Genomic DNA, 17,576 nt, shown 5'->3' with positions numbered 1-17,576 from the left:
TTTGAGTGGCTTGAGCTGCTACCTCCTGGGTATGTCCTCAAGGCCATTCCCACATATATACTTGTAGGGGTAGGTAAACGGAGCGCCCGATATACAATTAGAAGCAAAATGGAGGGGAATATGTAGTAGTTTTGATGATCAAGCCTTGATCATTTTTTGCTACTGTCAATAAAACTACTACATATTCACCTCCGTTTTGCTTCTAATTGGATATCGGGCGCTCCGTTTACCTTACCTCTACAAATAAAATTCACCTGTCCAGCATGGACATTTCAAAATGAATATACAAATGTCACCAGTATGTGGACAAACATACACTACCACTGTAGATCTCTCTCTCTGATAATACTAGATACTTGTGTGTCTGTCTTTAGTACTTTGAGTCTCTGAACCATGCAATAGGTTACATCAGAACTCGCAATCTAAATGGGTTTTTTTTTTTTTGGTAGATTTTGGATTAGTAAAGAATCCAGACAATTGGCACTTTTTAGGAGTGGTCAGCAATGGCCGATTTCCTATAATATCAGTATGGATTGCCCAAGTTTGTGAAAGGTTTACCTTGAGGAGCTGGCCCTGGCCTTTGTTATATACATATGTGTAGGCTTTCTGTAAAAGCTATTGCAGTCAAAAAGTTACATCATGACCAGCATGGCTAATTGCCCAGAACTGAAGTGTACTAAGCCAGTTTTTTCAAGTTGCAGTTTTTCCAATTATCACACTTTTAGTCATGTGCTACATGTAATCATGTAATTTATAATTTTCATTGGAGTCTACATATACAAGCTTGATACAGTAACAGTAGTGTATGTTGCTCTTTATTCTGTAACTGCTAGTTCTGTAACCGTGAACTTCTGTGCAGCTTCATTCTTCCATAGTTGCTGATGTAAATACCATGCTTTGCGCACATGCATCTAATCCATACAACACTCTCTCATTGGCTCCTGCAGCACAGAATATGAATTACAGTATTTTACAAAAGTGAGTACACCCCTCACGTTTTTTGTAAATATTTTAGTATATCTTTTCATGTGACAACACTGAAGAAATGCAACTTTGCTACAATTTAAAGTAGTGAGTGTACAGCTTGTATAAGTGTCGATTTTCTGTCCCCTCAAAATAATGCAACACACAGCCATTAATGTCTAAACCACTGGCAACAAAAGTGAGTACACCCCTAAGTGAAAATGTCCAAATTGGGCCCAAAGTGTCAATATTTTGTGTGGCCACCATTATTTTTGAGCATTGCCTTACCCTCTTGGGCATGGAGTTCACCAGAGCTTCACAGATTGCCACTGGGGTCCTTGCCACTCCTCCATGACGACATCACAGAGCTGATGGATGTTAGAAACCTTGAACTCCTCAACCTTCCGTTTTGAAGATGTCCCACAGATGCTCAATAGGGTTTAGGTCTGGAGACGTGCTTGGCCAGTCCATCACCTTTACCCTCAGCTTCTTTAGCAAGGCAGTGATCGTCTTGGAGGTGTGTTTGGGGTCGTTATGTTGGAATACTGCCCTGTGGCCCAGTCTCCGAAGGGAGGGGATCAACCTCTGCTTCAGTATGTCACAGTACATATTGGCATTCATGGTTCCCTCAATGAACTGTAGCTCCCCAGTGTTGGCAGCACTCATGCAGCCCCAGACCATGACACTCCCGCCGCCATGCTTGACTATAGGCAAGACACACTTGTCTTTGTACTCCTCACCTGGTTGCTGCCACACACGCTTGACAACATCTGAACCAAATACGTTTATCTTGGTCTCATCAGACCACAGGACATGGTTCCAGTAATCCATGTCCTTAGTCTGCTTGTCTTCAGCAAACTGTTTGCGGGCTTTCTTGTGCATCGTCTTTAGAAGAGGCTTCCTCCTGGGACGATAGCCATGCAGACTATATTGATGCAGTGTGCGGTGTATGGTCTGAGCACTGACAGGCTGAACCCCCCCACCCCCCACCCCTTTAACCTCTGCAGCAATGCTGGCAGCACTCATATGTCTATGTCCCAAAGACAGCAATGGATATGATGTTGAGCACGTGCACTCAACAACCTTGGTTGACCATGACAAGGCCTGTTTTGAGCGGCACCTGTGCTGTTAAACTGCTGTATGGTCTTGGCCACCGTACTGCAGCTCAGGTTCAGGGTCTTAGCAATCTTCTTATAGCCTAGGCCATTTTAATGTAGAGCAATAATTCTTTTTTTCAGATCCTCAGAGTTCTTTGCCATGAGGTGCCATGTTGAACTTCCAGTGACCGGTATGAGGGAGTGAGAGCGATAACACCAAATTTAACACACCTGCTCCCCATTCACACCTCAGACCTTGTAACATTAACGAGTCACATGTCACCGGGGATAGAAAATGGCTAATTGTGCCCAATTTGGGCATTTTCACTTAGGGGTGTTCTCACTTTTGTTGCCAGCGGTTTAGACATTAATGGCTGTGTGCTGTTTTGAGGGGACAGCAAATTTCCACTGCTATACAAGCTGTACACTCACTACTTTACATTGTAACCGTGTCATTTCTTCAGTGTTGTCACATGAAAAGATATAATATGTTTACAAAAATGTGAGGGGTGTACTCACTTTTGTGAGAAAAAAAAAAAATATATATATATATATATATATATATATATATATATATATATATATATATATATATATATATATATATATATATATATATATATATATAGAGAGAGAGAGATAGATAGATAGATAGATAGATAGATATCTGAGAGAGATATAGATATATATATATATATATATATATATAGTTTTAAAGCTTACCAGTCTTTTTGTGGTTTTTCATGGCTGCATTCGTATTTTTTTTTTCTTGATTGTACAGTACAGGAAACGGGCTTCATTAGTCAAGACCATGGGTTATATGCTGCCACCTTCAGGGGAGGACACTGGCAAACAATGTTGTTATGACATTCCACATAACCCCTCCTGTTCCCTGTAGTTTTTTGCTAACGTTTTTACGTGATGGATGACCTCTCTAAGAGCAGGTTTCTGAAGTCCAATTTCTACCTGGAATATTGAGAAGATTACACAAGGTTCTTTGCGTGGAGTAGCCCCTTCTCCACCATACTGCATCTACAGTCATGGCTGATTCTTGCAGCTTCCAGATCCATCAGCCCTCGGCAATGCCTCGAGGATCTGTACCTACATTCCGCCCAATGGAAGATGCAAGGCTGGGCTGTGACATTTGCTTCTGGCACAGGACTCTGTTTCATCCTTAGCCCTGGTACAGCAAGGTGCATTTAGCCACAGGGTGCTCTACAGATCTAGGGATGTGGCAGTTTGCAACATTGTGACTAAATCCTTGAAAACCCCCTCCAAGGAGAAGGTGGGATGCCCTCCCAAAGTGTATAATGCAGGGAGTCCCCTTCCTCTGTGGGGTTCACCCACCAAACTACCTCTCACAGGAAGGTAGGCAGTCACCCTTATCAATCTTTTCCAAGCAAAAGTAAACCATGATGTTCTGGACTGTTTGAGGCCCTCCTTAAACCCTCTTTTGGTTTTTCAAGCTCAGCCATGCAACCGACGTTGATTTCTATGGCTATTACCACACCCTAGCAGCCTGGACCAAACGTATGCCACACAACTCTTGATCAATCCTGATGGATCCCTCATTACTACAAAGATTGTAGCTCCTCCCAGTAGCCTTGCATCACAGGACTCACTACACCAAAATTATTGTCTGACTCTTATGTCTTTTCAGATGCGCAGCATTCTCTGGCTGCAGAACTGGACTGCAGAAACAGTCTAAGAAATGTCTGGAAAGGATTCTGTTTGGAGAATGAATCTTTGGAGATTCATTTGACCCCTTTGCTAAGGAAGTCACAAGAACTCTCTAGTAAGAAGAAATCGAAGGTGCCTGTGGCAAAATTGACTGCTTTCCAGAATTCTGAAGAGTTCTTTTTGTCCCTTCCCGATCACTTCTAAAGCCAGGTCCTCCACTCTGTTCTGTCACAAGACCTGGAATTTATTAGCATCCCACTTCAACAAGATCAATGAGTTTTTCGCAATATCAGGGATCCAAGGGCACATTTCATCCTGCGTGATCAGTTGCAGCTTATATATATACGCCTTCCTCTGCTACAAATTCTTCTTTGACTGCTGCTCTACAGGATCGAGGTGGGCATTCTGGTGATCTTGGTGGCACCAAACTGGCCCAAATGACTGGTACTTGGACATTATCTGGCTCCTGGGAAAAACTGTAGGCACTTCCTACCTGGCCTGCTGTGCCAATGGTATGTGTGCAGGAAAAAAATCTGGACAGCCATACTCCGGAATAGGCAGGTAAAACAAGCTATCTTGTTTAATCCCATGTATTTGGCCTGCTGTGCCAGTCATGTTCATGGTTGCTGGTTTTGATGACTTGGCTCTTGAAGCCCAAGTCTTGAGAGTTCAGGGTCTGTCTGACTCAGTCATTACTATGCGGCTTAAAGCTAGGAAATAGTCCTCCTGGAAGATCTATCATTGTACTTGGAATACTTGCTTTGCATTGTACCAGACACAGAAGTTTCACCCTAGATGATACTTTGTTAGATGTGTCCTTTTCTTTTCTTTTCTTCAGTCTGGATGGATCAACGCTTACACATCAGATTATTGTATAACAGCCAGGGTGAGCAGGAGGGGGGAACACTGTGCAGAAGATGACAAGATCGCAATGGAGCTGCTCTAATGTTTGGCTGCTTTCAGTGAGATTGGACCTGAATTAATGAAGGAAAGCTGGAGACATCTCAGTTCCTCCCTCATGTACCGGACAGGTACTGTCAACATCAAATGGGAGTCGCAGACTCCTATGCATTTTAGGGTCCCCGTCCCCGTCCCCTTTGTAAAGCTTTTTCAGGGTGAGACTCAAATAGCCACCCTGTTTATTCAAGAGTCTCACTATGGGAATATTTATCTGGTCCTGTCTGCTCTCCAGAAGCATCACTGATGAGGTGGTTTTTCTCATAGAATTGGTGATGGTATCGTGTAAGGGACTTTCTGTCGTTCTTCATAGGGACAAGTTGGTTTTGAATCCTTGGGCCTCCTTTCTCTCCAAGTTGTTGTTTTTTTTTTTTACCACGTTAATTAGGACATTGTCCTGCTCCAAAGCCTCTCAAAGAGAATCCTCTACACCAGGGATATGCAATTAGCGGACCTCAAGCTGTTAAAGAACAAGTCTCATGAGGCATAGCAAGACTCTGACAGCCACAAGAATGACACCCAGAGGCATGATGGGACTTGTAGTTTTGCAACAGCTGGAGGTCCACTAATTGCATATCCCTGCTCTACACTGTTTAGATATATGTGCAGTGTGAGTTTACCTCTCGGCCACTGCTTCTATACAAAACTTGCTAACGTTATGTCCGATTCCAGCATTACTTAAAGTGCACCTGTGCCCAGACTACGGACATTAAAGTAGGCTCGTTTATCAGTAATGTTCAAAGTCTGCGCTAGTACCCCTAAGTTTCTAACCTACCTGTTGCTGTATATATACACACCTCTAAAAAGAGCTATATGTGTATACAGCGCAACCCCTCCTCCTAATTAAACAACCCCAGAAAAAAATGTGCTAAACATCCATTCCATAATATTCATAAAGTGCAGTCGTGTAATTCCCCCCCCCCCTTTTTTTTTTTTTTTTTTTTTTTTTTTTTTTTAACACCACCCAACAAGAGGCATATGTAAATTTAATACATAATCAAACTTAAAAAGTTATTTTCTCACAAAGTGCATTATCCAATAAAGTGCAAAACACAAACTCAAAATATCAAAGTGCTGTGTACTGAATATGTGCCAAATTCCAAACAACACTTTTAGTACAGATTCAAGCAAAATCTGTATCTCAAAGTGCATATCTATGATCACAATCCTCTTTTTTTACTTCCACATGTTACTTTCATCTATCTTAACATACTCCACTCCTATTCCTTATGGGGATACTCTTATCAGACATCGTTGACTCCTTAAATAATATAAGCAGATTTATTCTTGCATGAAGTTTATTGATAAGCCAGAAAGCTTTGTCTTCCACAATCTCCTTGAAACCTCAACCATTCCAGTGATGTAAGTGCATAAAGTTTAAGCAACACAAAAGAGAAACCATCATAGCACTAAACTGTATTCAATTAAAATATATGCACCTCAGATAAAAAAAACTCGTATTCAGCAAGTGTTCGCCCTAGGGGTGCGGAATTTAATCTCTGTATCGATGCATGGCGATTCGGGTGTTCCCGATGCATCATCGATGCATGCGACCTGAAAAATCGATGTCAGGTGACGTCATCCCGGCTTGCCCCGCCCCTCCCGGAAAAGCACTCCGAGCGTGTCTGTCAAAATAACTTTTGTAATAAATGCAGAGTTATAATCCATTAAGTGGCCACCGCTGTATGTGTTTTTTAAGATATATGCAGCTTCATACCTCATTTCTTAGTGTGTGTATAACTGTATATGCCGCTCATGTGACTGCCAGGTCCGGCCCGCCTCTATCCTCTCACATCTCTCCTGACGTCAGCCCCGCCCGCCTCTCTTCTGATCTGATAGCTACAGTCGGTGGGCTGGGCTGAGAACTCCCACTGACGTCAGAAGAGGCGGGCCGCACCGAGCAGTCACATGAGCGGCATATACGGTTAAACACACACGAAGAAATGAGGTATGAAGCTGCATATATTTTAAAATGCACATACAGCGGTGGGCACTTAATGGATTATAACTGCATTTATTACCACACAGGTATTTTAGCAGCAGTATGTAGAGCACAAATGTGTTTGTACTCTACTTACACTGGCTCCTACACGTGCGGAAGTTGGAGAGCGTCAGTAATCGTGATGCATCACGGAATCGAATTGAAGCGTTGACCAGATAATCGTAATCGAATCAAATTGTGAGACCAGTGAAGATGTGCACCCCTAGTTCGCCCATCACCCCTTGTGCAAATACGTCACTATATTGTGATCTCACATTTCATCATACACTGACATTTTCAAGAGTGATCTTGAAAACATCAGTCACTTTGCACTTTATTGAATAATATACACTTTGTGAAGAAATAACTTTTTCATTTTATTTGATATTGAATTCATATATGCATCTTATTTGGCGGTGATTTACAAGATTGCATTTTATGTATAATTATCATATAGATGTGCACATCTATATTTTTTCTGGACCTGTTTAATCAGACGCACAGGTAGCGTTGTATACTGGTTTCTAAGTTAATAGTTAACTTTTTACTGCTTGTTAAAAAAATATGATATGCAGATAGTCTTTACTGTGAGCACAGGTGCACCTTAATAAAAACACACAAGATTTTGTAGCTTGTTTGAAAATCTGTGTGTGGGAATGTAATCAATCAACCAAGTATCTCATCGCCTGGTGTTCCAGTAAGACATCTTTAGGTTTGTTGTCCGCAGTAACACGCAGATCATTTCCAGATTAATTGAGTTAATTTCCTTTAAAAAAAAAGTACTGAAATATGTTCATTAGATTGTATACATAAGGAACTGCTGCTTAAAAGGCCATTCAAAACAATACTCAATAGTGTTATATTCGTAACAGATGACATTGACGCTCTTTCCTATCTCCATTTGTTAGCCTCATTTACGCGCAGTTTTTATAATTATTAAAACCATGAATTGGCTGATGTGGGACCAGTCTGCAAATTTTATTTGGAAAATGTAAGTGGAACCCAGTTTACTATGGGGTAATGCCTGCCCACAATGCTGCTAGGATAGGCTGTTACGTGTCATGGCACACATTTCTAGATGGGGATGATTTTAGTTGCACACCTATTGCAGCTGGTAGTCTCCCATGTAGTCTGCCCTTTTCTTCCTTCTTTCTATACAGCAAAGTAATTATACCTCTTATACCTTTTATCTTAAGATATTTTCCTGTGTTTTTTAGCTTAAAATTTTTTATTTTTTTTTTATTTTTTTACTATTGATTGTAGGGCGGGTTTATGCCAAGTTGCTTCCTCCAATGGATATTCTACTTTACAACCAGGTTTTTTCTAAGCCATTTTGTGACTCCCAAATTATCTGGGAGAATGTTTAAAGGTGTTCTAATCAAATGTAAACGTTTTGCTCCAAAACTCCATCAGCAGACACATTGTAACTGTTGAATTTTTCAAAAATGTTATCAGTAAGTCTGCACCTGGCTTTCCACCTTCTTAAAGCAGATCTTCCTCGATCGTAAAAAATAAAATAAAGCCGCCTTGAAAACACTTTCAAATGGCAACTAAACACATTTTTAGTGTTTTTAGGTGCAGGTTTTTATTGTGATGGATACCTTTTGTGATTTTAAAGGGTACTTCAAAGCAGAGATTCTCTCTTCCTTCACTTCTGTATCTCCTGCGTCTGTGCCCTCAGTGCTATAATCAGAAACCTGTTTTGTTTTTTATTTCTTTGTTTTAGTTATTTGTCCCTGAAATCTCCTGGTGATCCTGCAGTTTTTAGAAGAGGTCTGCTTTAATGAAGATGTAACTGAAATATTCTTTAGTAATTCCCACTTCCCCACTGATGTCTATTCTGAATAAATACAAAGTCCTTGAAAGTAAACTTCAACAGGTTTGTGTATACTCGAGCTCCGGTTCCAGCACAGAGCCATGGCTGGGGGCGGTAGATGTGTTCAGGCAAAAACAGATTGGCTGCTAAGGTAAAGGCAGCTAATTGGTGCCCGCACTGCAGCTTGTTCTCAGAGAATCATGTAATATGAGACAGCAGTCCCTGTCAGAGGCATTGTGAAAGATTTTCCTAATCTGTCTGCAATTTATTGCATAAATCCTACACTGTTTGTAAAATTGGCTTCTTTAGACTATTTTGCATGAATTGCGCCTTGCTGTATAAATAACCTGTTGTCTTTGTTAGGCCTCGTTTTACTGATTTGGGGGGGGGTGTAGAACAACTTAGTTGAGCCATGGTTTTATCTTACCCCCCAACTGTTCCCTCTTTAGCTGCAAAGGCAGCAGTAGGGTGTGTACTTATACTGCAACCATGATACTTTGCATCACGGGGAGGCAAAATGTATCCACGCATATCGCACTCAATGGTCAGTACCACCTGCTGAACACAACACAATTACCCGAATGGTTGCAACGCGCTAGTGCAGGGTTTAGGGCAGGGATATGCAATCAGCGGACCTCCAGCTGTTGCAAAGCTACAAGTACTATCATGCCTCTGCCTCTGGGTGTCATGCTTGTGGCTGTCAGTCTTGCTATGCCTCATGGGACTTGTAGTTCTGCAACAGCTGGAGGTCCACTAATTGCATATCCCAGGTTTAGGGGATAAAGCCTTCTTACCACATTTCAGGTGCTCTGTAAAAAGCAATCTGATTGCAGATCAGAGAGTAACTCCAGTGTAAACTAGCCCTTATTCAGCTAAGATGTACCGTGACCATTTACTGAGATATGATGCAATGCCATTCTTGTCTTTGGAAATAAAGAATTTAAAAATAAAATTGGCTTCATTATTGATTTTTACTTGAAACCAGTGTAGTTGCTTTGTAAATTAAAACCTGATACAAGAAGCAGACCGTATTCTTGTGTCTTAGGTGGCATATGTGTACATGAATGTACAGCAAGTATCTTTACATAAAGCATAATGTGTTACATGTGTTTCATTCATTTTCATATTTGCTGCTGCACTTGAAATTGTTTTTCCACAAATTGTCTGTTTTCTCTCAACACAGAACAAAAGCGGTATTTTTGTCCTTTATAAACCGCTGTGCAGCTGGGTATTTAGAAATATTATGTTTAATAGAATCCAGACTGTTGCTTCCCTTTTCTCTGATTCCTTAACTGCCTCAGCCATTTAGCGCGTTGATAAATGTGATTTGGTCACATTGACTCACTTACAGTTTACATTTCCAGGGCTGGAAACAAGTCATTTTCAGAAGCGCTCAGTTACTATAGTATGTGCTAATGAATGTGATCTTTCTTTCAAGACAGAATGTGTTATGTTCTTGCTTCTATAGATTATCCTTGAAAATTGAGCCTGGGAGCAGCACTCCGCGCACTACAGCATCTCGTGAGGATCTAGTTGGTAATACAATATATTCCTAGTTAATATAAATATATATTGCCATAATTTTGCCATAATTCTTTGTGTTTAAAGGGGTTGTAAACTTTTTTTTTTTTTTATTAAAATAACCAACATGTCATACTTGCCTCCACTGTGCAGTTCGTTTTGCACAGAGTCCTCTTCTGGGGTCCCTCTGCGGCACTGGTGGCTCCTCCCCGCATTGAGTGACCACGTTGGAGAAGCGCTTTCCTCGGTGGACACCTGTGCGGGTGCGTGTCCATTCACACAGAATGCAGGACTCGGCCTCGCCCCCGGCGCCGCGTTATTGGATTTGATTGACAGCAGCGGGAGCCAATGGCTACACTGCTAACAATCTATCAAATAAGGACATGAGACACTAGCTAGAGATGGTGTGCTCGTTCCCGGACAGAGGATGACAGCTTTCAGGTAAGTAAAATGGGGGGGCTGCAGCTCTACAGAAGGTTTTTCACCTTAATGCATATAATGCATTAAGGTGAAAAACCATGATTGTTTACAACCCCTTAAAGCAGTGGTTCTCAACTTGGGGGTCCGGACCTCCTTGGGATTCAAATGATGATTTGCCAGGGGTCACTGAAACCTGGGCTGTTCCTGAAGCCAGCACCGCTCTCCCAGGCTTCTTGCGGCCGCCCAACAGGGCCTGGAGCCCGCAGCCTCTTCACAGCCGCCCATTCAGTTCATGGCATGGCTGGGGGGCAGAAACTAGAGGTCAGCTGACTGGTGAGCAATGTGAAGTGGGAGGGGCTGGAGGGGACCCCATCTCCTGATTTCGGCATAGGTGTCACTGCTATGAGACACCACAAAGTCGGGGACACAGTGAATAACACTACCTGTGATTAGAGTTGCCATTAAAAGTCCCCACTACAGTTCTCAGATCAGCAGATGACCTTGATCAAGAGCACCTAAATTGGCTGATCAGAACTCCCGGCCAGCACTGCCACTGATCCCAACTCCCGGCCAGCACTGCCACTGATCCCAACTCCCGGCCAGCACTGCCACTGATCCCAACTCCCGGCCAGCACTGCCACTGATCCCAACTCCCGGCCAGCACTGCCACTGATCCCAACTCCCGGCCAGCACTGCCACTGATCCCAACTCCCGGCCAGCACTGCCACTGATCCCAACTCCCGGCCAGCACTGCCACTGATCCCAACTCCCGGCCAGCACTGCCACTGATCCCAACTCCCGGCCAGCACTGCCACTGATCCCAACTCCCGGCCAGCACTGCCACTGATCCCAACTCCCGGCCAGCACTGCCACTGATCCCAACTCCCGGCCAGCACTGCCACTGATCCCAACTCCCGGCCAGCACTGCCACTGATCCCAACTCCCGGCCAGCACTGCCACTGATCCCAACTCCCGGCCAGCACTGCCACTGATCCCAACTCCCGGCCAGCACTGCCACTGATCCCAACTCCCGGCCAGCACTGCCACTCATCCCAACTCCCGGCCAGCACTGCCACTCATCCCAACTCCCGGCCAGCACTGCCACTCATCCCAACTCCCGGCCAGCACTGCCACTCATCCCACCACCAAGGAGTAAGAGAAGGAATAAAAATAGAGAATACATGCAAGAGAGAGTAAAAGAAGGGGAGGAACAAAGAAAAAGGTAGAGAAAGACCACTAGAGAGAGGGATGGGGATAAAAAACAAGAAATTAGGATAGTGAGAGAGATAAAAGGGAAAGAGAGGAGAACAAAGAGAGAGTGGTACATCCTAAAATGTACCATAAGGGGTTTTAATACTGTACGAGTGGAAGGGACTTAGGGAGCGCTAAATGTCCATGGGTTAGGGGGCGCAAATTACTTGTCTTACCTTGGATGCTGACAACCCACGCTACGAAAATAATTTTACTGTTAGGTCCCCACAACTTGGGAAATTTTATCAAGGGGTCACGGCACTAGACTGGTTGAGAACCACTGTCTTAAAGGCTCAGTTCCCAGTCCTGTGATTTATGATCCGACTTGAGACCCAAAGTCGCAGGACATGTGAAATGGAAAGGCTCTGAGAGTCTTTACAATTGATGCTACTGAAGTCACTGTGACTTCAGAAAAGGTTCCTGCACTATTTTGATCCAACTTTGACGCTGCTTCAATGTCAGAGAGTGTAAAAGTCTGATCAGTCACCTCCAAGTCATATCAAAGTTGGACTGAAAATCAAACTTTGGAGACAGCTAGTGTGAACCGAGCCTAATGCCCATTTAGAATTGTGGTCAGCATAGACCGCTGATAACTGAAGAAGCGTTTTTGTGGGACAGGCCAATGTGTATTGCAACCAGACATTAATGTGTCATGAAACACAAAGGATTATAATATGTCATTGTTGTATAGTAAATGTGGTATTGAAGAATATTATAGTCCCCTTTTTAGTGTCCTATAATAATCCAGTTGTTCTCTCATCCTCCTCAACAAACCTTGAACTCCACAAAACACTCCTCTTTGGATAATCACACCATAGGGCAATAGTCACCCAATTATCGCTGGCTTTGTAAAATGCTCATTTATAGGATTTGTAAGTGTCTGTACTCAGCCCAGTTCTACTAAATATATTCCTAGTATTTACAGAATTCATGTGTTTGCAAAAAGACATGTCTAGCCTGAATGGAGAAAAAATAAGCAGGTACAGCTCATTGGATTCCACCACACAAATAAATGAATTATGAGCTAATCTGAGGTCCGAATTCAATTCTCGCTAAGTAAACTATCTGCTAGTTTGCATGTGCACCATGATTAATACATTGACAGGTACACTGGCTTCTATATGTCTCTATATGGCTGTTGTGTTCGGTTATTAGGCTAGCCATACACCTGCATTCACTGCAGAATAGTGACTGCATCTGGTAGGATGCAGTCTCTATTCACCTGAATATTTTCCACCCAGCTCAGCTATTCTTCTTTTTTTATTATTAGCCTTTGTTGAGCTGAATGATACTTGCAGGGCCTCCCATAGCTCAATTTTTGGCATATACTGCTGGAATTGGACAAAGTTTGAGCAGTCTTTGGCCAGTCTTAGATTGACGGCTACTCAAAGGGGGGGGGGGGAGGTAAGGGGGCAGGGACTGGTGTGATTGGTTAACAGTTATCTGCAAACTTCTGTAGCAATATGTTGTAGCTGTATAGCTGAGTAGAATAAATATACTGCTTAGGCTTGCGTTTTTCATACAAAATGGCATCTTTTGTTACAATGTTAAATTGCAGTATCATTAAAAATGTCTTTCTAAAAAAGTTTTACTACTTTCATACTGAATGTAACTTTGACTTGCAGGTTCTGAAACAGGAGCTTCACCTCAAAGTTCTCGAAAAAGTATTGCAGTGGAAGGTGTTTTATTACCACCAACGCCTCCATCTCCTCGTAATCTCATCCCTCATGGGCATCGCAAATGCCATAGTTTGGGATACAAGTAAGCTTTTTTTCTTCCAGGAGCTTAATTCATGTGCATAATAGTATCTATACCTTCATACATCCTCATCACTTACTGGTTACACTGGAATTTAATATTTTACATTTTGCCTTGTACTACCATGCTTCCCCAAATATAAGACCTAGCGTGGAGGGCTGCAATATAAGCCCTACCCTGAAAATAAGCCCTAGTAAAGTTCATGCAAAAAAACTGTAATCCGTTTTGTAAAACAATTTTTCTTGTATAAGGTGCAGCGTGTCGCCCTTTGTAACAATATTAAAAAATACCATATTTACAGCCGCTGCTGACACGCAGGAGGTCTTCTTCTCTCCTCCCGGCTGATGTCTGCGGCCCCTCCCTCTTCAGTGCACGAAGCGGACTGACGCCTGTGGGGATCTCGGCTCTACCCTCTTCTCTCCTCCTCCTCCTCCTCCTCCTCCCGGCTGACGTCTGCAGCCCCTCCCTCTTCAGTGCACGGAGCGGGCTGATGCCAGCGGGGTTCTCGGCTCTTCCCTCTTCCCGGCTGATGTCTGCAGCCCCTCCCTCTGCAGTGCTCGGAGTGGGCTGACAACAGCAGGGATCTCAAATGATCTCTCAGCTGTCTATCATGCTTTAACTACTTCAGCCTCAGAAGGTTTTGCCCTCTTCCTGACTAGGTCATTTTTTGTGATATGGCACTGTGTCGCTTTAACTGACAATTGCGCGTGCGTGCAACGCCATACCCAAATAAAATGAATGTCCTTTTTTTCCCCACAAATAGAGCTTCCTTTTGGTGGTATTTATTCACCTCAGCGTTTTTACTTTTTTGCGCTATAAACAAAAAAAGACCAACAACTTGGAAAAAAACTATTTTTTACTTTCTGCTATAATACAATAATTTGCCCAAAAGTTATAGCGTCTACAAACTATGGGATAGACTTATGGACTTTATTTTTTCATTTTTTGCTGGTAATGGTGGCGATCTGCAATTTTTAGCGGGACTGCGACATTGCGGCTGACAAATCTGACCCTTAGTAACACTTTTTGGGGACCAGTAACACTAATACAGTGATCAGTGCTAAAAAAATGCAGTGATCAATGTATAAATGACACTGGCAGGGAAGGGGTTAAAAGTGTTCCCTGGGAGGTGCTTTCTAACTGGGGGGGGGTAAGTGAATTCACTGGAGGAAAAGAGATTGTGATTCAGCTTAGCTGAAACACGATCTCTCTCTTCCTCCCTGACAGAGCAGCGGCGTGCTTTGTTTACATCGGCACGCGGCTGCTCCAGTTCTCTTCTGAACAATCGGCGGCTCGCAGTGGTCATCGCGGCCGCCGGACACGCTGATTGGCTCCAGCTGTGTCCAGCAGGAGCGACGGTCCAGCGGTACACGTGATTTTGCACAGCCGAGCTGCCCTGCCGCAGTAAATGTACGTGGAGCAGTCTGGAAGCGGTTAAAAGAACAGGATTTTTTTTTTTTTTTTTAAGGGTTACAACCACTTTAACCAGTTGCCTCCCGGCCACCGTCAAATGACGGCGGGGCAATGCGGCTCTCACTCTGGGACGCTGTCATATGATGGAGTCCCAGAATGACCGCTTTTGCGCACCCGCGGCAATCACTGCCACGCTGTGTCAGTAGGACACGGCGCAACCCCGATCTCTGTAAAGAGCCGCGTCCGCGGCTCTTTAACCATGTGATCTGCTGTGTCCAACCATAGTCGGTCACATGTAAACACGGAGAATGACAGTAATTGGCACTCCTCGCCTCACACTGATAGAGTGTGTGGCAAGGAGAGCCGATCAGCGGCATCGCCTCGCAGAGGGCAACAAAACATGTAATCAGAGCACTGATCATATTATAGCGCCAACAGTGTCACCAATCAGTGCCCACCAGTGCCAGCAATCGGTGCCCACCACTGCCTACAAGTGCCACCATCGGTGCCCATTATTGATGCCAGTCAATGCTGGCTATCAGTGCTGTCCATCAATGCCCATCAGTGCCCAGAAGTGCGGCATATTAGTGCCTCCTCATAAGTGCCACCTCTAAATGCCCACCAGTTCAGCCTATCAGTGCCGCTTCATCAGCGCACATCAGTGAAGGAGAAAAATTACTTAGTTACAAAATTTACTGACAGAAACTAAGTGAAAAAAATGCTTTTTCCAAAATTTTTGTTTGTTTTTTTTTTTTTTTTTTGTAAATACCAACAAAAGAAAGCTCTATTCGTGTGAAGAAAATAATAAAAATTTCATTTGGGTACAGTGTAGCATGATCGCGCAATTGTCATTCAAAATGCGACAGCGCTGAAAGCTGAAAAATGGCCTGGGCAGGAAGGGGGTGTAAGTGCCCTGTAGGCAAGTGGTTAAGATTGTCAGCCAGACAGACTTGAGACTTATTGCACACTTGATGCGTATGCGGTATTTAATACGGTGTTTTGATTCCCAGACAAGATGAGTTAAAGAAAGCTATTCCGTCTAATGCAAGAAAGGAATCGTGGGGGGCCTCCAAAGGCAAGAATCTTATGGCTTTCTGCAAAGAGATGAAGTTAGATCTTTGAATGGTCCGAAAATGGCGAGCAGAGTACGGTAATCCCAGTTAAAAGGTGGATGAGGGAAATGCTAAAAAGCGCAAGTGTGGATCAGGTCAGCAACCATTATTTATTGAGCTGGAAGACATCATTTGTGAATGGATTGCTGACAAGAGAGCAAAGGCTTTGGTTGTGCGCAGGGCTGATATTCAAGCATTTGCCCTTGCAATGGCACCACAGTTTGAAATATCCCCAGAAGAATTCAAAGCATCACACCACTGGCTGGATGGCTTCCTTCAGCGAAATGAACTGTCTCTAAGAAAATCAACAACACTGTTTAAGCTGGAAGATACTGAAGTTGTTAAATGTGCACTTGCATTCAAGTTCTTTGATGGTTTAGACTTTTCTAAATATCAACTCTCCAGCATGATTGCTATGGAGTAAACTGCAGTGTTTATGGGCCAAGGATCTCAAACAACAATTGATCGGAGGGGAGCCTCATAAATCTATATTTCCTCCACTGTTTATGTAAGTGCACGTGATACCTGTATTTTGGCAATTCATCTGGATAGAAAGAGAGAAACACCTCTAATCATCGCAAAGGGCAAGAAAGATGAGATTGAACGTGTTTCAGGCATTTATGTTCTTGAAAACGAAAAAGCCTGGTGCACACAAGCAGTTATAAGAAAGTGGGTCGATTTTAATGCTGCCACTTGTTTTGAGAGGTGGCCAAAGAGGACTGCTAGTCTGGGATTCAGCCAGCACACGCCGCGCAAAAGACATGAACTTCCTTGCAGAGAGGAGAATAGATCAAGTAATGATTCCCGCAGGAATGAACTTCTTATCTCCAGACTCTTGATATTGCAATAAACAAGCCATTCAAGGACCATTTGGGCACAGAAATGAATGAATACATTGAAAATAGACTGGAGAGAAATCAGCGTGGAAACTTTGTAAAGCCTAGCCTGCAAGCAATCGTGAAATGAGTGAAGAATTCATAGGATAAAATCACTGACAGCTGTGTTGACAAAGCACTATGAGCAGGCTACATGGACAAGAAGTACTAGTTTGAGGAGAGCTCTATTGCTGTGCATCAGAGATTAGGCCCAATGGTTCAAAAGGCAGTGTAGATGCAAGAAATTCAGGCCAGAATTTGGGGTTTGGAGAGTTATAACGATGTTCCAGAAGAAGATGGCATGACTGTATTTGAATAAATGAAGATTATTGTACATACCATAAATAAATAAGACATCCCCTGAAAATAAGCCCTAGTGTGTTTTTTGTAGCCAAAATTAATTTAAAACCCTGTCTTATTTTTGGGAAACAAGGTGATGCCGAAATAATGAGCACTGTCTGTTTTTCTGTAGGCATTTGCCAAATGCAGACATTATGTCGTTAGAGCAACATCTATACCGTGATTGTTTTTTCTTTTTTCTCCCAGCTTCATCCATAAAATGAACACCGCAGAGTTTAAAAGTGCAACATTTCCAAACGCAGGACCACGGCACTTATTAGATGACAGTGTAATGGAACCCCATACTCCTTCCCGAGGGCAGGCAGAAAGCTCTACTCTTTCTAGTGGCATATCCATAGGTAAGACTGGAACTCTGCAATTGACTGGTCACCC

The 17,576-nt window shown here is 43.1% G+C and overlaps 1 protein-coding gene across 6 annotated transcripts in view; it reads left to right on the top strand.

Annotated features, from left to right (window-relative positions):
- RALGPS2 (Ral GEF with PH domain and SH3 binding motif 2) overlaps positions 1-17,576 on the top strand; it is a 397,229-nt gene that overhangs the window by 331,855 nt on the left and 47,798 nt on the right. For all 6 annotated transcript variants that reach the window (XR_012235342.1, XM_073593380.1, XM_073593379.1 and 3 more), the window contains 3 exons: positions 9,963-10,030; positions 13,312-13,447; positions 17,391-17,542. Coding sequence is in view for 5 of the 6 variants with exons in the window: in XM_073593380.1 (XP_073449481.1) it covers positions 9,963-10,030; positions 13,312-13,447; positions 17,391-17,542 (356 nt within the window). In the remaining variant the exon portion in view is untranslated. The remainder of the gene's footprint in view (positions 1-9,962; positions 10,031-13,311; positions 13,448-17,390; positions 17,543-17,576) is intronic.

The sequence above is a fragment of the Aquarana catesbeiana genome, linkage group LG07, assembly GCF_042186555.1.
Source record: "Aquarana catesbeiana isolate 2022-GZ linkage group LG07, ASM4218655v1, whole genome shotgun sequence".
Classification (NCBI taxonomy): domain Eukaryota; kingdom Metazoa; phylum Chordata; class Amphibia; order Anura; family Ranidae; genus Aquarana; species Aquarana catesbeiana.
Note: the sequence above shows the minus strand (reverse complement) of the source record. Positions and strands in the feature narration are given on the sequence as shown.